Source organism: Scophthalmus maximus, chromosome 8 (genome assembly GCF_022379125.1).
Source record: "Scophthalmus maximus strain ysfricsl-2021 chromosome 8, ASM2237912v1, whole genome shotgun sequence".
Classification (NCBI taxonomy): domain Eukaryota; kingdom Metazoa; phylum Chordata; class Actinopteri; order Pleuronectiformes; family Scophthalmidae; genus Scophthalmus; species Scophthalmus maximus.
The window spans coordinates 13,211,645-13,233,092 of NC_061522.1; the positions used below are offsets into that span (position 1 = coordinate 13,211,645).

The 21,448-nt window shown below is 43.5% G+C and overlaps 3 protein-coding genes across 3 annotated transcripts; 1 reads left to right on the top strand and 2 right to left on the bottom strand.

The window, feature by feature from the left end:
- Positions 1-4,712: 4,712 nt before the first annotated feature.
- Positions 4,713-11,104, top strand: lyl1 (LYL1 basic helix-loop-helix family member). Its single transcript, XM_035637753.2, has 4 exons — positions 4,713-5,379; positions 6,571-8,088; positions 9,676-9,773; positions 10,324-11,104. Exons 2-4 carry the CDS (start codon positions 7,331-7,333, stop codon positions 10,842-10,844), a joined length of 1,377 nt encoding a protein of 458 aa, XP_035493646.2. The 5' UTR covers positions 4,713-5,379; positions 6,571-7,330; the 3' UTR covers positions 10,845-11,104.
- Positions 11,105-13,363: 2,259 nt separating this feature from the next.
- Positions 13,364-16,796, bottom strand: LOC124850486 (immune-associated nucleotide-binding protein 13; the record flags this gene model as incomplete). Its single annotated transcript, XM_047334047.1, has 2 exons — positions 13,364-16,341; positions 16,512-16,796. Coding segments are annotated over 2 exons (1,821 nt in total), but the record flags the coding sequence as incomplete, so codon positions are not given.
- Positions 16,797-16,982: 186 nt separating this feature from the next.
- Positions 16,983-21,078, bottom strand: LOC118312353 (GTPase IMAP family member 7; the record flags this gene model as incomplete). Its single annotated transcript, XM_047333906.1, has 7 exons — positions 20,826-21,078; positions 19,463-19,800; positions 18,603-18,713; positions 18,147-18,269; positions 17,439-17,814; positions 17,279-17,326; positions 16,983-17,179 (listed from the first exon to the last, which is right to left on the bottom strand). Coding segments are annotated over exons 2-7 (1,191 nt in total), but the record flags the coding sequence as incomplete, so codon positions are not given.
- Positions 21,079-21,448: the final 370 nt, after the last annotated feature.

The window sequence follows — 21,448 nt, forward strand, 5'->3', positions numbered from 1 at the left end:
ATGAAAGTCCCTTTTAATTTTAAATTATTTGGTACATTTCATAGTAGAAACAATATTTTTGTCCAAATGTGACACTCTATTATTATATCTAATTAAATATTTTTTGAAGAAACCTGCTTTTTAACAGGGTAACAGTGTAGTTGCAATAATGCTCATCTTGACTCACAAACACAGTAATCTCCTCAACTCAATGTTTCCTTTATTTACTGGTGCAACCATGTTGTTCCTCAGTGGTGCTTATTCTCTTAATCGTCTTATGCGTTCCACGTCAGGAAAACACTCTGGTTTCCAAACCTGTTTGTTTTTATTCGTTTTAATCTACAAGACTCTGATGTTCTACTAATATTTTACAAAACATTTAGAATAAATGATTTTGATCAGGTTTATGGGGTTTTAATCATATTACAACATGCTCCTGAACAGTTTTCCCAGTAATCCCTTTAACACTCGCAGTTTAATTCAACACCTGCTGACTGCTGATGAAGTACACGCCCAGATTAAGTCGTGTCACTGCTTTGATCAGATTCAAGGCTGGCAACGTAAAACCCATCCTCACGTTTTGCCCTGAAACTTCGCCGTGATCTGAAGCCCCTCTCGTTGCCCGTGCTGCGGCTCGATGGCTGGTCTCCAGGACAGTCAGTGTGTGTGTGTGTGTGTGTGTGTGTGTGTGTGTGTGTGTGTGTGTGTGTGTGTGTGGAGCAGAGGGAGCGTCTGCCCCGGCCAGCGCTCGCAGCATTGTTTGTCACTTTCTCCATGAAATGCACTGCCTCAAACAATTAGGTTCCAGTGATCCCTATCACCCGGCACACAATACTGTTTACATGACGTGGAGGAAACGTGGCCATGGAGCCCACTTTGGGGGAGTGTGTACCTGTTTTTCTTGGGCATGTGTGTGTGTGAATGTGCTCAGTGTATGTTTCTATGGAGAGTGGGGTTGAATTAACTCTAAATTGACTGTTGGTGTTAATCATAGCCTGTATATAAAAATGGACGTATAGCCTCTGGGTCCAGAAAGTGAAGCCAGAAATCGGTGTACTCTTGAATGACCAGCGAAGGGCGAGTCCACTGGTTGAAAAAAGAAGTCTGTTTATTATCGAAGTCTCTATGAAAATTACCCTACTCCTCAGATGATTCATAACGCCAGTAAACATGTTCCTGAGGAGTTTATGATACAAATCGCTATGGTTTTGAGACTTCTTCAATACAGCCTGATGTTCATTTAGTAGATTATGGTTCTTGCCCAATGTCAGCTGGGATAAAATCCAGCCCCCCGGCGACACTAAAATAAATGATAGACGGTATAGATGATGGATGGAGATTTTGGCAGATGCTTTCATCCGAAGTGACCTACACCTGAGGGACAACACTAAAGCTCCACTTCAGTAAGCGACCTTAACATAAGTACTAAGTGCTGAACGTGATCAAGAAGATATAGAAATACGTGCTGGGTTCCCTTTGGATGCTGGGCTTCACTGATAGTATCAAAGTATCAAACCCACATCCTTAGAACTTCCAGGCAGAGCATCAACACTCCTTGACTGTTTCATCTTGGAGTGGCGGACTCTAAAAAGGAGCTGAGGTTTGAATCCACAGCCTCCAAACTTCAGAGATGTCTCCCAACACCCTGGGCCATTTGGTCATTCACGTCTGAGCTGAGCGTCTGTACGTCCGAGCATTCGAGACTCTGGGTGTTGACAAAATTTCAATGAGTCTATAAGAATCAAATCCATGTTCTCAAAACTTCCAACACCCTGTACTGTTTGACACACTCAAGTTTAATTTCTAGCTCTTGAGTATTCTTAGACATCAAAATGTTGTGCGAATCACAATATATACATATATTGTGATTCACATAAATATGTATGTATGTGTTTGTGTACTTGATATATTTAAAGTCTCTGAGCCTGTTAGCTGTTGCACGCTAAAAAAGCAAAGAAAAGCACTATAAATACAGACCATTTACCACACACGCACACACACACACACACACACACACACACACACACAAAGGCCAAAGGCTCCCCCTTTGTGACTCAGTTTATTGAGTGGGGTATTTTGAGGTAGCCAGGAGGAGGAGGGCGTTACAGCGCGGCTCTGAGCTTAAAACAATCCTCTCTTGATTTCTTCCTCAAACAGGGGAGAAGCGGAAACGGTCTGTTATAGTGTGTTTCTATTATTATTCCCCATTTACAGTTTGGGTTGTTCACACAGTGCCTTAAATGAAAGAGAGAGACAGTCAACGATTTGTCTTTGCAGAGAGCTGCCGAGAAAACATTGACTGTCAGCTGAGAAGTCAGGGTTTTACAGTAAGACAGGCGGGAAATCCAAAACATATACACTGATGTGTGTGATGTCCAACTGCCAACACGTTCTCATCTGACTCTCCTCACAATGCAAGAAGAATTACGGCTCCATCAGCTCCTTACGAAGTTGAAAACCTTGTGCATCTCCAGGTTCAGTTTGGTAATAATCTGTCTTCAACCCATGTGCATGGTATGGTCTTTATTTTTATTTTTGCAGCTCAATCTATCTATCTATATATATATTATATATATGTTATTTGACTTAATTGACATCTTTTTCGATTGTAAACCACTGAAAACAATAGAATCAAAAAATCAGTTCAAAAAAAGTAAAAATTTTAAATGTGACAACAGAAAATAAAACTATAACAGGAATAAAACTACCGCACAATCTAATTTGTTCTGAGTTTTGTCCTTTTCTCTTTGGAATTCAATCTTCCCCATTAAAAATCATACAAAATAATAAAGCCTAAAGAGTAAAGAGCTCATTTTCTCATTCTGTCCTGATAAAAAACGTGTTATTTGTCTTTATTAGATTTAAAAGCATACAATTCAAGTTAGTTATATATGTTCTAATGAACCCCTTCAATAACTGATAATACGACATGACATGTATTATATCAATTTACTTTTAACAGGAGCAGATAAAGAAAAAGAAAGAGCTAATCCCAAAGGATTTCTCTTTCTGTCCCTTATGTAGCTTTTTATATGTTTCAGGCAAATTCATGCAGCATGCACAACGTTGTTCTCGCTCACAGAGTGTGATCAACTGGAACCACAGCTGCAGGACGCAGAAGAGTGTGACAGACCAACAGACGACGCTGTCTGTGCTCCGATCATTAATGTCAGCGTGTTCACAACGGGGCAGTTCATTGTTTTATACCAACATATCAAAAATGATCATAATGATGTCGATGATGATTATGATGACGATGATGATGGTGATAATGAGGAAGTTGATGACAGATTTGTTGAGAGTTGTTCAGCAAACCGCTCCCCTTTCCCAGGACCTTAAAGGCCATGTAACTGTAAAGTCCTTATAATGTTTGTGTTTCAGTCTGTCTAAGAAGGAAATGACTGAGGGAATGTAAAAGAGTTGCTGACCTTGAGGTTGAGAGACACACACACACACACACACACACACACACACACACACACACACACACAGAGGATAAGTAAATAGGATTGGGTGAGCACAGGGGAGAATGGGTGAGAGACGGATTCAGGAAGGAAGTTTGGGAGCACTCGGAGAGGAGAGTTACCATGATGACGACTTGTGGCTTGGTCATCGGTGACACAGGTGGGCTCTGATGTCATAAGAGAAAGACCCCGGCCATGGTCCCAAAATGTGTCCAACAAATACACACCATATGTGTTTGCATAATGTTGTTACTAACATGCTATGGGAGATTATTATTGTCATCTGTCACCATTGATAAATCTGCATTTTCTCGTCATTTCAGTGATTAATCATTACATCTGGCCTTCAAAGTGCTGGATGATAGCGAACATTTCCCAGAGCCCAAAGTGATATAGTTCTATTGCTTGTATTTACGGCAATTTATAAATATATTTAATCTACTGTCATAATGACATAGAAAAAAATAAAATCATCACATTTGAGAAGTCAGACCAAATATGGGTTTTGCTCCTTTGCTTCGAAAATGACTTAGATGATCAATCACCAAATATTTGCCAGTAAATTTGTATGGACTAACTAATCGATTAGTTGAGTAGGTGGGACCAATAAAAGCTGGAACCAGGCACTCTCTGGTCATTTCATCAATTTGTCTGAAAACTGGTGAATAAAATAATCTCTATTCATTTATGTAACGCTGCTACAAATACACAGCGTGTGGGGATTCATTTTTGTTGCTTTTAAACAACATATGCAAACAAACTTTAATCATTTCAAACAAAGATGTTACACTCTGTGATTCCCCGACCACTTGTGTTACTCGTGGCATTGTCTACATGTGCACGCTCAATTGCATGTGTGTCTATGCACGCGAGCACGGATGAGCATACGCATGCATGTACAGTACAGTACAGTACATCATTGTCTATTTATTATATTGTGATTATGTGCAGCTGCAGATGTTTTCTTGGAAACAGTCCAGGTCCCATCAAAGTCTGGGACTGACCAGCGGGGTGTGATGTGTGTGTTTGTGTGTGTGTGTGTGTGTGTGTGTGTGTGTGTGTGTGTGTGTGGATGAGTATATGCATGAACGTGCTTGTGTGTGTGAGTTAGTGATGTGTTATGAGAAGTGTGTGTGTGTGTGTGTGTGTGTGTGCTTGTATTGGTGGTGGAGGGGGGGTAGGAGGAGGGAAGGTGGAGGTTCCTTATCTACAGGCCACAGGCAGCTTTTGAGGCTCTTATCAGCAGCCACCATATTGTACGAGCACATCCTCTTGTCCAGCAGAGAGCGGAAAACTCTCCTTGCAACATGGTTCCCTCTCTCTCCCTGTCTCCCTCTCTCCCCCCTTCTCTCTCCCTCTCTCTCCCACCTCACATTTGCCCGTACCAGAGCTCTCCGACTGGCAACCAACTAGAGCATTGTGTCTTCTTGGCAGAAGAGAGTGGGGGATACACAGAGCGGTGAAAATGAGAGAGAGAGAGAGAAAGTGACGGAGGTGAGAATGACATATGGAGGGATGGAAGACCCCCGCACCGTCCGTCCTCATGCTATGACTGTGTCTTCGTTCAAAGGAGCAACTTCACAAGAAAAAAAACAAATATGTACAGTGGGACCTCCGGTGCGTTTTATTCTGCCTACATTTCTCTGTGAAGATTTGAGACTTTTATTATTATTTTACTCCTGATTATCAATTTTCAGAGGGACTCGTCTAAGTATGAGGAGTTATTTTGAGTGGTGTCAGACGGTTTGGCTCCAATTCTGAACTCAGAGATTGACAGACAGAGAGACAGACAGACAGTGACAGGCGTCAGTGGAGTGTGAGCCACCTGAAGGAGGAGGAGGAAGAGGAGGAGGACGTCGTGCCTCCACAGATCACTTGAACTCTGACGGATTTTGCAGGACAAGCAGATGAGCCACATGGATGTCATGATGTATCTGTGAGTATTCAAGACTACTAAATATTTCCTTTTATTTTACACAACTCGTGTTTTAGTACAAGAGTAGTTTGCAGCATTAAACAATTATTTTAAACAACAATGCTATAAATAATGAAAAACATCATATTGAAGTTTCTGTTATATGTGCCATATGTCGTCTATTGTACATGTGTTTGTGTATTTAGTAAAATATTCTAGTTTATTGAGAAATTTTATACAAAATCATGTAGGTTGGACAATTGTTCTGCAAAAAAAAGAAACATATTGTATTGTAAATATACAATTGCACATTTTAAGGCAATAATCAATGTATTAATGTAACAAAAAGAAAAAAAATTCTGGACAGATATAAAATCAACACTGCCATCAAATCATTTATTATCAGTCATTAATAGAGATTACTTTAAATTAAAAATTGGTTGCACCACATTTATCAAAAATATTTAATTTGAGCTAACCTGCCGGACGATACAGGCTTGACTTGCATTAAATGCCATATTATTGATACCACACCAACATATAAATATATAACTGTTATTGTTTTTTGCTGCCACAACAACATTATTAGAAATTTTTGCAGCAGCTTATCCTTTCTGTTAAAATATTTCTATACTACTTATTTTGAATATTCATCTATAATTTTATTAGTTTCTCTAAATGCTCTATTATCCAAGATATTTATAAGACAATGATATAAAACTGCTGCCAAAAATCAGATTTTAAACAAAACAAATGCTTACGAATGACGCACCTACACATGATCATCGTGAAGAAAAAAAAACGGAACATCCAAAGTCTTGACAGCTAGAAAAGACAAAAGAGGAACCGATTCGATTGCACAACCTGATAAATCCTAAGACTTTGACACTTTGCGGAGCAGAGTATGTCTACATGTTTAAAGAAACAGAACCAGCCTCTTGATTTCTTATTTTTTAACATCCAATCAGAGCGGCAGTATGAGAACAATCTGTACATTTTCATCAACAGAATTCAGATTTAAACCGTAGACCAGCTGTCACTGAGGACTCCCCGACAACTACTCATCACATTGTAGTTCAAACTTGCTGATGTGCTTGTCTTGACCTTTGGGCACATTTTCCAATTTGTATGCCTCTGCAGAATATATATACCAAAAATATACGTATATAATATCCTGAGTGAGCTCATTTTATTTCATTTTTTGTTCAACAGACTCCCTGATATCAATCCAATCTTCACTGGTCTGGGATGTTCTAAATGCTTTAAAGGATTTTGACTCTCACCCTCAAAATACACACAGACAGACGACAGACATAACGACAGACAGACCCGTTACGAGCAGCCACTGGAGACTCGTCTGAAAAGTAGAATCTGCTGCTCAGGATGTACTGTACGGAAAATACAGTCATCCAGTTCAAATTAGAGAGAAAAAACCCCACCTTGGCTCCAGGCTGCACCCAGAGACGATACCACAGAAGTGGCTCCGCATTCGTGACTGCAACACAGAAATAAACACGTTTTGTGTCAGTGGCGCCTTCAATGATAGTCAAGAAAGGGTGTGAATACAGTCTCACTCACACTTCAGAGACAGCTACAGTCAGACAGCAGCCATCAGAGGTGGGAATGATGGGTAATAGGGCTGGATCAGAGGCGGGCTGGAGCTCTATTAGGGGCACAATCCATAATCTAGATTAATGGATTGAAAACTAAAATTATTGCAAATTCTGACAGGGGAGTGGAAGGAAGAGGAATTATAAGGATAATCAGTCGCCTTTACAGAAAAGACACATAGATTTCTCTTGGAGAGATTTAAAAAAGGGTTTTGTAGGACAAGCTGCAGGTTGTACACGTGAATGTGTCGGTTACTCTCATACACACATAGAGACGCCACAGAGACGCACACTCACAGCACACACACACTGGGCAGCTGAGAGGAACACAAGTGTGGGATTCCCTCCGGGACTTCACCACCATGAAGGAAAAGCAGAACCCCACCACCCCACCTGCCTCACCCCCCAGCCTACCTCGTCCCCCCTCCTCCTCCTCCTCCTCCTCTTCCTCCTCCCCAACCTGTCGGTCTGTGGAGCAGCACAGCCCCTCCCAGAACCACACTTCAGCTTCTTTGGACGCTGTCGGCAGCCCGTGTCCTGCTAACAAGACAGGGCAAACAGATGTCCCCGCCACCGACTCCGTCCAGTCCTCCATCACCTCAACGACGGTGTTAACCAATCACCACGCGGATAAAGCTGCTGCCTGTGATCCCATCGTCATGGAGACCAAGCAAGGGCAGCGGCAGAGGCAAGGGGGGGCTCTGACGACCACCAAGGCCCCGGCTACTTCAGCCAACAGGTCCCCAACTCTTTCTTCTCCACCTCCGCTCCTCCCAGCACCAGCCAAGACTTCCCCGTGTCTGGTCCCACCTCCAACCTCCACCCCAGCTTTCACCATGTCCTCCTCATCATCTCCTCTTCCTCCCCACATTCCAGTCATCAGTCTCGCTCACAGCAAACCCCCTCTGCCGCTGCCACACACCCCTTTGACCGCCCTCCATCCAATTCCCAGCCTCCTACATGGGCATCATGGGGACATTCGCCGCAGCCAGCAGACCTGTTTGACTATGGCAAGCCCTGGGGGTCCCGGGATCTCTGGCGGTCCTGGAGGCCCCTCAGCTCCCTCCCCGGGGCTCCTGTTGCCTCAGCAGTACCTGCCTGCGCACCCCTTCTTCACCAGGTGAGATTTGGTGTTCGTTCTATTCATCCATTTTGACAGTGTTACCCAGTGTTTTTATCCCATGGCCACTTCAAATGTAACAGTTAATACTGGAACAAAAAAGGTGCAGTGTAAATTGGGGAGATTGAAAAGAAAGTCATAAAACATTATATATATATATCAATATAATTAAATGGTTTTTCACACTTTCTCATCCAGTTAACCATCTCGTGACCCCTGTAGGAGGGGTTCTGACCCCAGGATTTGGAACCCACAATATTAGCAGACAGTGCTTAATGGTAAATTGACTGTATTCAAATAGCACTTTTCTAGTCTCCATGACCACTCAAAGTGCTTAAACCTGCGAGTCATGTTCACCCATTCACTCACACATTCATACAGCGCCTCTCTACCATTCACACACTAATGGCACAGCCGTTGGGTATCTTACCCAAGGGCATTTGGTACCTTCCGATTAGTGGACAACCCGTTTGACCTCCTGAGCCACAGCCGTCTCTACTGATGGTATTGTACCTGGTGGTGTATAAAATGATACTGTTAATGACCAGTCGAATAATGGTGGATGATGCACTTCTGTTTGTTCACTGTAATTTAATACTCATTCACCTCCTTTTTAATTTGAATACAAACACAGATGTGTGGCAACTGTAAAACTGACGACGACGTGGCTTCCTGAGATGTCACCAGTGATGGTGGAGCCGCTTCGTTGGCCACAATGCCACATTTCTGTTTCACTTGAAACCTCAACTGCTGGGATTTCATGACTTCCCACTGTGATTAATAGCCGCTGCATTGCACGGTTATGTGGAATTGACAGCAGGATGTGTGCTGTTGCAAAGGGACCTCGCATTTCTCACGCTGCATCTGCTCATCACAACATTTGGTTACTGAGCGTGAAGTCGTATTACTCAATGGTCTCCTTTGTGTGTGTAGTATCAAAAACCTGTCAATCTGTACACGCGATCGTTTTGAAAACACATATCCAGGTTTAATTGCTGCTAAGTTTAGTAATTGAACTGACAAATGGCGACAGAGCAGAGCACTTAAATCTCTTTTTGGGTTTGAAGAGTTGGCAACTCATAGTTTACACTCATGAAGAAAGGCATTCATTTGAACACTTTATCAAAGCCCTCCTACTGTTCATCTTTTCTCTACTCCAAAAAGGATTCTCCACACACTTTCTCTCTGTAACAAAAGACCATCAGCTACGTGGCTTCCCCATCTGTCATGGAGGTCTGGGAATAAAATCGCCTTCCCACTTCTCCCTGGTTTGTTTGTAGCAGGAAGCATTGGTCTATTTCATCCCCCTGAAGAAGAATCAGCCAGTGACCAGGCCTAATGAGTCTGGGCTAAAACTGTGCACGCACACTCAATCAACACCAACAACATAATCACACCTCAGTTAATGGCTTCCACCGTCTCCCCTCTTTCTCCATCCACTCTATTTGGCATTATTTAACACAAGAGACGCTGGAAACGACCAAACACGTTTGTGAACTATTTCTAAACTATCTAGCTGCATTTTATTTTTCATTGTTGATTGTGCATGCAATCATGTAATCACCTTCTTTTTTTTTTAATCTCCAGTTCTTACCTGGGTTCCTCGGGAGGAAACTTTGGCATCATCAACAACAGCCGTATCAAGAGGAGACCCTCGTCACACTTTGAGATGGAGATCAGTGAATGTGAGTTTCTCTGCTTCTCAACACAGAATCACGCTTTGATTCAGCCACAGTTGCAGTGGAAGTACTTCCCACGGCATGGAGAATAAAGTGTCATATTTAAAGTACAGAATAAGGTTGGCAATTGCATTTTTGAACAGCATTTTCAAAAATGTTTCATCAAGTTTTGTGGAAAAAAATATAGATACAGATCTCAAACATAAACTTAAAGTGGTTCATTCATTTCCTAATACCAGTGGGTTTTAACAAATGGTAAAAAAAATGTTCAGCTGTGGATTACTACACATTTGTATTTACAGCAGTACTTAGTGCACAGTGTGTGGGACTGATTGAATGGACTGTGTCCTTGTTCATAGTAGTAATGCAAACTGATGTGCCAGTGTGGCTCATTAGTGTGTTTTCAATAGAAACCAGGCTGTCAGGCTTTGGCTACTTGTTAGTACCGTAGGATCAATTCACAGTAGGATTTGTTGTTTTGCTGAGATCTATTGACACTAGGAAAAATACAGACGGTATATATATTGATCCTCGAGGGCCATCTTGTTTCCAACAGGCCCACCTCAGAAACTCGCCCGTCGTGTCTTCACCAACAGTCGTGAGCGCTGGCGACAGCAGAACGTGAACGGGGCTTTTTCTGAGCTCAGGAAACTCATCCCCACACATCCGCCCGACAAGAAGCTCAGTAAGAATGAAATCCTCCGTCTGGCTGTGAAGTACATCAACTTCTTGGTCACTCTGCTCAATGACCAGGCTGAGGACAAGAGCAGAGACTCGGCTGAGGAAGAGGCCGAGGATGGAGGTGCCTCAGCAGAGTCGGACTGTGGCAAACCGAACTCCATTTTTCAGTCACGCGCCGCCCCGCCATCTTCGGCGGTCATGGCGGCCGCCCGCAGGGACAGAGACTCAACTGACTCAGTCATTGCACTTGCCGATTCCCCAGCAACATCCAGTTGCTATGGTGACACGGACAGCGAGGAAAGCTTTGGGGCTAAGACGTCGTTGGTGACCCGAGGAATTCTGGGAAAGGTCAAGGGTCAGATAAGGATGGTGGCATCCACAAACGATGAGCGGTGACGCCGAAGAGAAGCAACCAAAGAGGCGAGCAGCCACCGAGAGTTTAAATGCCATACTGACAGACGAGACGGGACAGACCGTGGTCTCACTGTGGCTCTCTGCTCGGCCACACGGTGCTTCAAGATCAACTCCCAAGTCATGTGAATAAGTAGGAGATATTCTGTAGTTGTAACTGTCTCTATGTCCTTTCCAAATCATGATTCTGAGGCTCTGTGTTGAAGTAAATGTGCTCTGGTGCAGCCTGAGAGACATAAATCACATCAGACCTCGTGTGTGTTTTCTTTTCTTCAAGATAATGTTCCACTGTTAAACATTACACCACAGCGTCAAACAATTTCAAACCCATAACATGGATGAATTATGCAAAACAGGATCCTGGAAACATGATTATATTATATCTCAGGCTGATGTCATGTAGCAGTGTGATGATATGTTTTAATAATAAAATCCTAATAGGGATCCTCAATTTCTCTACCAAGAAATTGAGGATCTTTTCAGCCAATTTTGACCAAAAGTAATGGAAAATATAAAATATCTAAAAAGGGTTAAAAAATCTAATATTTTACTTATGGTTACTAAGAGTGGCACTTCTTGTGGAGAAATGCATGACATTCATTCATTCATCGATGAAAGTTGCAGTTTTTAACATTCCTGCTGTCTTACTGTCAGCGGAGCATGAGGGCCGAGGGTCCCGCCCTGACATTGTGACACACTTGTACCAGACAGAAATAAAGAGTATTTTAGTTTGCTGTTCCTTATTTGACATCCTCTTACTGCACTCCAAAGATGGCCCTTCGTCAGCACGATATCTCAACACCATCCAAATGTTTCGCTGCTTTCAGTTGAGTTTGTGTATCTTCACAATGTTCAGTAAGTATTGATCACCTCAGCGTGAGATGATCACAATAATATCAGATGTCAGTTACAAGAGTGCAATGCTATTAGATTAGGCTTATAAATGCAATGGAAATTGGATAGAAATGTACCTCTCTTTAACTGATTTTGAATGTTCATTTTGTGTCCATATGTTCATAACTCAACACATAAAATATGCTATGGGCTGAGTTGCCAAGTCCACCAGGATGACAGGTCGATTGAAGTACTATTATCAAGGGCGGCATAAACAACACGTGTTTAAAAAAATGATTAAAAGAATATTTCTTTAAATTGATTTGAACCACCCAAAGCTTGATAAAATATTCCCTGACATTACTGTGACAATACCAGCCCTCGAAAAGAAACTGTGTGTGCGTGTGCGTGTGTGTGTGTGTGTGTGCAAGTGATCGAGTGGATGTGGTAAAGAATCAGCCAAAGACTGATGCAACAGTAACACATAGGTGTTGTGGTGTGGAAGGTCAGGGTGGATGTGGGCTGTGGTTAAAGACGGGGTACCACATCGTGGGGGATTGTATACGAGAAAAGTTGGGGAGCAAATTGCAGCTGTGCGATGGTGCAGCCATCTCTCCGCCTGCATGTTTGACTCTGTCAAGCGGCCAGGAAGCGCCCTTAGTGCTGTCCCATTGACGGCCAACGAGTTTCCTGGAGGAGGGGTGGTGGAGGTGTACGTGTGGGTGCGTTTGATGAGTTTTTTTGCACGTGGGGTGGCAACCGTCGCATTGGAAGAAGGGAGTGGGGAAAAACAAAAAAGAGTCACCAGGATGCTCACAACAGGAAGAGCTGCTTTCACAACCCTGTTTCTGGCCGCTCTGCTGTGCCAGGCTGGTCTGACCTCTCCCTGCCTCGCTCTGAAACCACACAGAGGATTACAGACGGGTGCCGGGGTCACACAAAATATGAAGAAGGACTGACGCACAGCAGCTTTTTTTGTAGCAGCACAATTGACAAACTCTCAAAAGTCTGGCCAATGTCGTGGTGTGATGTATTACAGGATAAACCAATATGTTTTTCTTGCTCCCAGCAGACAGTTCAGCGTGCCACAGCAGGAAAAAGCACAGGTGTGGCATCAAACATGGCTGCATTCCTTTTAGGTGAGCCAGCTTGGTATCGGTGCTGTGTGGCTCCCTGTCATGGATTACTGGGGCACTGGGAGGACCTGAGAGCTCACTAAAGCAGCTGTAATCTGTTTGTTTTTTTACAATGAAGATCTAACAAGTTCAGCTCCTCTCAGTTCATGGAGCTTTTGAGCTTCAGCTGCTCAACAACAAACCGCAGACTGAAACAGAGCAGGAGCTAGTAGAGGCCATGAAAAGACCTAAAACAGTGAATGTTGGACTTCAAATTTGCCAGCTGGTCAGAAACATGACTGCATATAAATGCTACTTTGCTCCATAGCTGCTGAATACAAACAAGAGCAAACCAGTTTATCATACAAGCTTAAAAAGTGATGATGTGGTGTTTCTGCGGTCTTCGAGTGACCTCCCAAAAAATTAATTATTACAGGTTATTTATTTTCCTGCTAAGACAAGTCAAAGATGTCTGCTGTGAAAAAAAGACTTATCAAAGTGTGAAAAACCGGAACATTTTGCTTTGCTTCACTGATGCAAATTCGACTGCTGGATGGTTGTGCCGTGTGTTTATTCATAACAAACAGAACAACACACTTCTGTACCAGATCTACAGGAATTAGCCAAGACTGGCAACACATGCACCTACACCGATCATGTGAAGCAGCGTCACACAGCTTTGGGGTGGGTGTAATTGTTTCTACTTTTTAATACACATATTTTTCTTTGCCTCGAGTGAACAGAACATTCTGAAAGTAAGAAAATGACAGGTGTTACCAACAACAACAACAACAACAACAACAACCATCTTATATTTGCTCTCATTTCTATTCCTATTGTCCACACCTTATAAACCATAGTGACGCTTAAATTAATTAATATGCGCCGGCCATTTAGAGGAAAATCCAAGTTGTTCCCTTTAAAAAAAAAGAAAAAGATCTTCATGCATAACATTGATCAAAATGAAACCTTAATGTTAGTTGAGACCACTGGCCTCTTTTCCTTCTCTCCCTCCTCTGATACAGTAGACCAGTCTGGGACTGAGAGATAATTGCCTGGCCTCCACCCCTTCTCCTCTGACCCTCTGCTGTGCCTCTCTCACCATCAGTTACACCCAAGTGTGCACAGAAACACCAGTGGCTCCGTTTCACCACTCGCGCACAGATTAAATGTGCACGTCTCGTGGGGGAATCGCAGTGATACAGCTGGAGGGTTCTCGGTCTTTAGTGTAGCTTTAGCTTGCGAAATGTGAGGACACGGCTTTCTGATGCAGAGGTTCATTAAGCTGCAACGTTTTGTAAATGCAAAAACAAGTCAGGGAAGGATTAATAGTGAAGATATTTTAATCTATAATTATTTCTAAAAACTTACATTGAACAAATGATGTGTTGAATTAAACTGTTACTTTCAAAATCAATCATTTTACTGATCAGTGACTGATGTGCTGTACAGTATAATCTGTGTAATACAACTTTCTGACGGGCTCATTAAAGTCACGTTTATATTCTGAATCTGTTGCTCACAGTAAGTGATGGCAAGAAATGACATAGTTGGTTTAAGATAACTGCATTATTATTTTCTTAGAGCATTTGACACAACACCGTAAATTGTATATAAAACAAAAACGACATACTTTTTAGCCAAGTAAATTGTGTCCAAATATAGACATTCAATTTCATATATTGCTCAACATTAGTTACTGTAGGGGGGTTTTGTCTTTGAGAAAAGTGTAGCAGTAGTGAAAAAGTCAACTACTGGAATAAAACGTAGACAAATACTGGGGGAAAACTGAAGTTGGAAACAATCTCAAGACATTTGTTTACGAAACAGTTCGTCCAATTTGACATTTTCAAATCAACCTCTTGCCTTTTCTGTGAAGAAACAAAGACAGGCATAAAGACACTGATTTTAAATTATACATTCTCATGGTACCAATTCAAAACAAATATGCTTTGAACTTTGTTAAGCTCTTTAAAAAACATACTCTGTTCAGTCGTTCATTCAGTTTTCAGTACCTTCCCTCCTTGTTTTACTATCGAGTCCACGCTGTCGTTCACTCTCCTCTCCAAAGTTTTCGCAGGGTCCTCTGTCTTTCCTAATGTGCTTTTGTTGCCGAGTTTTCGTCTGCCCACTTCAGTAACCGCAGATCCAGCGGCTGCACCTACAGCTCCGCCGATGGCGCCCCCCAATAACAAACCGAGCAGGAGACCCAGCACTGCACCCGCGATGACGACCATGGGCACCTGTTTAGCAGTAGTCCCAATTTTCTCCCACACTGGGCTGGCAGCCACCATTTTGGCCCCTGATTTGGCCCCAGAGCCGACCTTCTCCCACACCGGACTCTGTGCCACCTTCTTTGCACCGGCACCAATTCCAGCACCAACTCGTACAGAATTTTGAGCCACCAGTTGAGCTCCAGTCTTGGCCCCAGATCCTACTTTTGCCCACATGGGACTCTGCGTCAAATTCTTTGCCCCGGTTCTGGCCCCTGAACCAACTTTTCCCCACATGGGACTTGCTGCTGCTGCCTTTGCTCCGGACCCCACCCATGAAGAACTATCAACCACCACCTTGGGAACTCTATCTCCTAATAGTTTGGATGCTTGTTTGGCACTAGCTCCCATCTTTCCCCAAACTGAACTATCAACCACCATCTTCTGGACATTTTGTGCTCGACTGCCAACTGTGCCCCACACTGGACTACCTTTCACCTTCTTTGCTCCGTCACCAACCCACACAGAGCCGTCCGTCAACAGTTTGGGGATCAATTTTGCACTAGACTGCATTTTCTCCATAACGGAACTAAGGAGTGAAGGGGACAAGCTCGAAACCGTAATAGGAGGAAGGCTCTCGATGTCCATGGTGCTGACACTCATCTCTGCCTCATCCCTCGTTTCCCCAATCTCATCTTCTCTCACTTCCTCCTCTGCCTCAGCCACAGGCTGCATGTAGGGATAGAGTTGCCTCTCAGTGCTGAGCCCGCCAACATCTCTTGATTTTGCTTGCTCTTGGTTTGTGCCCCTTTTCTCCCTTGCTATCTCCACCTGTCTCTGCCTCACTCGGTTCTCCGCCTCCTGAAATGCAGGAGAAGAATAACACTGTCCTCCAGCCTCCTTCACTGTCTGCTCCACCTTCTCCAGCAGCTCCGCAACACTCCTCCTCTCCGTCTCACCTCCTCCACTCTCCATCACGTGAAACCTGTCCCGGCATTTCTCCACAAGGTTTAACAAATCCCCCCGCTGACCGGCAATGTATGCCTCCACGCTCTCATTTCCGGCCTTGCCACTTGCCCTCAGTCGATCTGCGTAAGTAAATAGGACCAGAGCATGTCTCTGCACCGCTTCTGGGCCAAAAACAGTCTCGAGGGCCCTGAGTGCCTGGAGCTCGGTCTTTGCAGGCTGGTCCAAGGGGACGCACAGGAGGAAGGCGTGGGGACCAGGACTGGACAAAGCAACACAGGAGGAGATCTGAGCTCGCACCTCTTCAGGGGCACGCTCTGAGTTGAACCAGTCAGGGGTATCCACCACCGCCACCTGCAGGTAAGAGAGGAGACACATGCAGCAATATGAAAACACATCATGGGAGTCCTTCCATGACACAAGACGAAAAGATGGTGTCACAGATTCGATTTTGGAATTTGGTGGAATCGGAAAATTTAAATATGCAAGCCAAACAACATCTTAAAAACTTTTAAAACACTAACCCTTCTTCCTTCAACCAGCGCTTTCTTTTTCTCACACTCCAGAGTGATGGACGTGAGACTGTCCGAGTGCGACTGAAACGCCTCTTGCCCAAGGATGCTGTTGCCAGCTGCACTCTTCCCTGATCCAGATCGCCCGAGGAGCACCAGACGCAGCTCCGGTGAGGATGAGGAGCGCGAGAAGGACAGAGGGAATGAGGAGGAAGAGTAGGATGACTGGGATGTGGATGATGAGGAAGAGGATGAGGGGAATGTGGATGATGAGGAGGATGATGGGAGTGTGGATGATGAAGAGGATGATGGGGAGGATGAGGGGAATGTGGATGATGAAGAGGATGATGGGGAGGATGAGGGGAATTTGGAGGATGAGGAGGATGAGGGGAATGTAGATGATGATGATGAGGATGACTGGAATGTGGATGATGAGGAGGATGAGGGGAATGTAGATGATGATGATGAGGATGATTGGAATGTGGATGAGGGGAATGTGGATGATGAGGAGGATGAGGGGAATGTGGTTGTTGAGGAGGGGGAGGAGGATGGGGGGAATGAGGAAGAAGAGGCAGCAAAGGTTGGAGAGGAAGGGGAGGAGGAGAAGACGGGCAAAGGAGGAGAAGAAGTTGGAGATGGCTCAGGGGATCTCTCTTCAAAGCTGTTGATTCTGTGATGAACTGAAAGTGAAATAAAGAAATAAAAAGAATTTCTAAACATCAAACATCATAAAAGTGAACTGTTACGTAACATAATGTTAGTCAGGTCCTGTGACTTACAAGTAGTGGTCATTTTCGGAGTTGACATTTGTGAGAGTACAGCTCCATCTATAATGGTAAAACAATAAATATGACTCTTCTCTTGTTCTTTTTCCCTTTTTTAAATATGATATAAAGAACAAAGGTGGAAGCAAAAAAAATGGTATTGATTGAAGATTACCTGCATTCAGTTCGAAACTGGGCGTCCTCTTCACCTGCCTGTCATCATGCAGCTGTGATGAATATGACTGTCGTTCTGGTGCTGGAGTTGAATGAAGCCCATTAGACCCTAGACTACTTCCTACTCTTCCCTCCATCTCATCTCTCACTGGTCTTGTCGCCCTCTCCACGGTGGAGCTGAACTCCTCTCCTCTGTTTACACTCCTCTGTGTTTCTGTGTTCGTGGTGCGCGTTAACGCGACCTCTTTTCTTTCTTCCTTTTGAGATCTGTAACTTTCCATAAGTTCCCGTCGTCTCTCTGTCACTCGTTTCTCCAGCTCTCGCTCCTGGACGGTTTTCCTGTGGTATACCCCGTTCTGCTGCACCATATTGTCCACCTGTCACAATACATATTATGAAGTAAATTGCAGGTACAAAATTATATTAAAATGTTCCTTGCATTGTGTCAGTGAAAGTTTTATTAAGATATTAACTTAATCATTAACACCCAAACCGGTCCTGACCACAGCTGGGGGTGACTGAGTTTGAGAAACAGGGCGCTCCGACAAAAACAGTGAAAATTCCAACACATACAGTTTGCAATAAAACTGAACGGCTAAAAGGTGCTTCACAAAATCACAAAATCCACTGGATCAGATGTTTCAAGTACACACAAAAACAAAGACTTCTGCATTGCATCGACGCAGTTCTGTTTATCGTTCTGTCTCACCTTCTCCAGCAGCTCAAGGACCTGCTCCCTGTCCTGTCGCCGACGATTGTTGAAGACATGGTGCCTTCCCCCACAGCGCTCGATTATCTGCCGCAGGCCTGGGTGTTCTTTCTGCAGGTACTCCTGTGGAAAACAGTCCGTGTGAATTCAGACGTGCAAGGGTTCCCCTCCCTCCTGCCTCTAAAATCAGAGGCTGATCGGTCCAGATTCAACACAGTGAATAATGGGGAAATACTGCAGGCATGTGTGAAGGAGAGTTAAGGTATCACGCTGTCAAGAAAAGGGGCTAGTGATGTAGTTTACTTACAGTGCAATGATCGTGCAGTAAGATTTAGCCAGAGGTACATTTCTGTGCTGCTTTTTCAGAGATTTGACACAGGACCACTGGGTAACGATAAGTATAGAAACACTAGAATAAAGATATCTTGAAAGAGGCCAGGCGCACATCTCTAATACCTCCACTGTTTTTCCCATCAAGTAGTCCCCACATGTCAACAGGACCAGGGTGTGATCCAGTGACTCAGCCCCGAACACCTCCTCCAGCTCCGCCGGTACACAACCCTCCATCTGGGAACAAAAGGTTATTGATTGAATTTAATTGATAAATTCACTGCTAAGCCTTGACAACATGATAAACAAGATTTATATTGTTTACTGGCTTCATTTTGTTCATTATACTGATTGAATTTGAAGTTTAAACTGATTTCATTCCAAAGAGATAAGTTCTTCCAACTCCAGATGTCGTCAGTGATTCAAGGGGATGAAATTTAAAAACAAGACATGCAACAAACAACTGTTGTAGAAAGAAATATTTTCTCCTGATATTTTCTTTATAAATCCTGATTAAGTCCCTGCTCTTCTCATGACATCAAGCTCTGTGCTGAGACAAACTACTCCCTACATTCAATAACAGAAACTCCTGGTTTAATTATCAAAGAAAAGAGAGAAAAGCTGCCTTGTTTATGTGTGAATATAATTTACCCGAACCACCTCCGTCCAATGAAGACAGAGTCCATACTGGCAGAGAAGGTGAAGGGATTAGTGGTAACTTAATCAGTTTCTCCTGAGCTGTGTTCATCCTTGTTGTCCCTCAGACCAACACCTATTGTTTTGTAATGGTATGAAACCTTGTTCTAAATGTTGACCGTCAGACAGAATTGTACCGCCTGGGTGTGATCTTCTGTTCCCACTGAAGATCACAGTGAATAAAACTCGTCGGGATCAGCGACAGAATTGGGCCTGGGGGAATTTGTATTCTTCCACACTGTCACAAAGGCTCAAGCACAACTGAAGCAACAAACAGAGACGAAACCAACCTCTGTGAACTGGCAAACTGGAACCAGCAGCAAAATAGCATGTGGACCTGGTGCCACCAGAGTCATCGCTCGCTCCGTCTCCTTCCTGACACTGTCCTCCATCCTGCCGCCGCTCCAGTACCATCTGGGCGCCTCCACCAGGGTCACACTCCTGCCCTCAATGATGTTCTGACGCTGCTGGCAGCTCCTGGCGGCAGCAGGAGAGACGCGGGACAGTTGGCCAAGGATGGTGTCTGCGGATGACGTCTTTCCACATCCAAGGTTCCCCAGAAGAACGAGCCTCAGCTCTGGGGTGGAGGACCCGTGGTAGCTACTGCCTCTGGGGTGTTCACTCATTGCTGACAAGAGATGAAGGGATGAGAAGAGGTCAAGATAACACTCCCTATTTGGTAGGAAGCTCCTCAAACTGACCAAAAGCAAGGGCAGGTGGTGAGTCATGTGTGACCTGAGGCAAAGATTTGAGATGCTGAAACACAAATTAAACTCTGAAAAAGGGGGAAAAGCAGGGTCAATCCTGACGGCTGCCATCAATGTAATTCCTTCAATTTCTTGCACTGTGCAACCTCCATACTTGAGACTATTATACAACTTGTTCTGTATGTATACATTAATCAGACTTTGTTTTTATGCATTACTTTTTTTTTAACTGCTTCGGGGCTGTTGGCTTTGTTTTTGTATTTAAAAAACATTTTTAAGTATTTAGTATTTTTTTACTGTCTTCATTCATGTCATTTTTGACATCTGTCTCTTACTGTATGGCTCCTACAACAGATTCATTAATAAAGTCATCTACGCATCTATCTTAGTGAATTTCCACATTTTTCCACTTGATCCTCTCAGATCAGAAGATCGGACTAAATTGATAATGGCTTTGCCCTCGCTCAGGTAAACTTTCATTTCACTGGCACCTCTCCACTGCAGCTCGGCCACACCTTGCCAGTCCTGTCAGACTACATTCTACCTAGACTTTTATAATTGGAGTTATATGCAAACATGTACAAACCACATCCACGTACCAGGGCACACAAACATGAGGCCCATTGAGAGCTCACTCCGATACCACGAGACAGTGTTGTATTTCAAAAGACTGCATTCAGCACTGGGATGGCATTTAAACTTTAAATTAATACTAACAGTAAACTATATTAGTATTTTTAAAGCTGACAGTACTGAGAACCTCATATCTACACACAGATGGTATAAATACTCTACATGATGTACAAGGGTAATTTCTTGTGACCAAACAATTATATTGCCAAGAAACCTTCTACGATTGATTATCGAAAAAAAAAAACTTGCTGTCACAGTTAACTCCCACTCACTAGTATCTAGATTCATTATTCAAACCATAGAATAAACTTACTTACTCAGCTGTGTTGGGTCGTTATTTTGCTGTGTTCATGTATCGTCTTCTCTCAGCGCGCTGTTTGTTCAGCTTCCACTGAATTATGTCGCTCGTCCACAAAACGTCAGTACATGTCGACTGCTAAAAGCTGCCAGTGCAGGTGAGGATCACGGTCTAAGGAAAACTACCAGTCTGGCCACTCCCAGGCTTGAACACATGCACACATGAACACACTCAGAAGTCTTGTGGGGTTTTTTTGATGTACAACAAGTTTCTTTGTTTTCCGGCTGCTAGGCATTCCAAGATGGGGCGGAGGGAGGTGTATCCCGGGGCACATGCAAATCTTTCTACCTCAGATTTCATCTACCACACCCAAGTGTCAAAACTAAAGGGTGTTGACCTTCCGGTTGAAAGTTGTTAAGGTTAATAACCGGTAAAAAACGCCTGTAAATATTCTGATATTGTTTTAAATTGTCATCTTAAACGTCAGTGGTAACTACAGCTGTAAATAAATGTAGTTGAGTGGAAATATCTAAAGTAGCATAAAATGGAAATAATCAAGTTAAGCATCAATTACCTTACAGTTGTACTCAAGGTACAGTGCTTGAGTGAATGACATTTATTTACTGTCCACCAGTGAA

What these genes read in the sequence shown, in the direction of transcription:
- lyl1 (XM_035637753.2), top strand. Translation starts at nt 7,331, where the DNA reads ATGAAGGAAAAGCAGAACCCCACCACCCCACCTGCCTCACCCCCCAGC. An exon ending in GCGCACCCCTTCTTCACCAG is followed by an intron (nt 8,089 to 9,675) that starts GTGAGATTTGGT and finishes TTTAATCTCCAG; the next exon opens with TTCTTACCTGGGTTCCTCGG. An exon ending in TGAGATGGAGATCAGTGAAT is followed by an intron (nt 9,774 to 10,323) that starts GTGAGTTTCTCT and finishes TGTTTCCAACAG; the next exon opens with GCCCACCTCAGAAACTCGCC.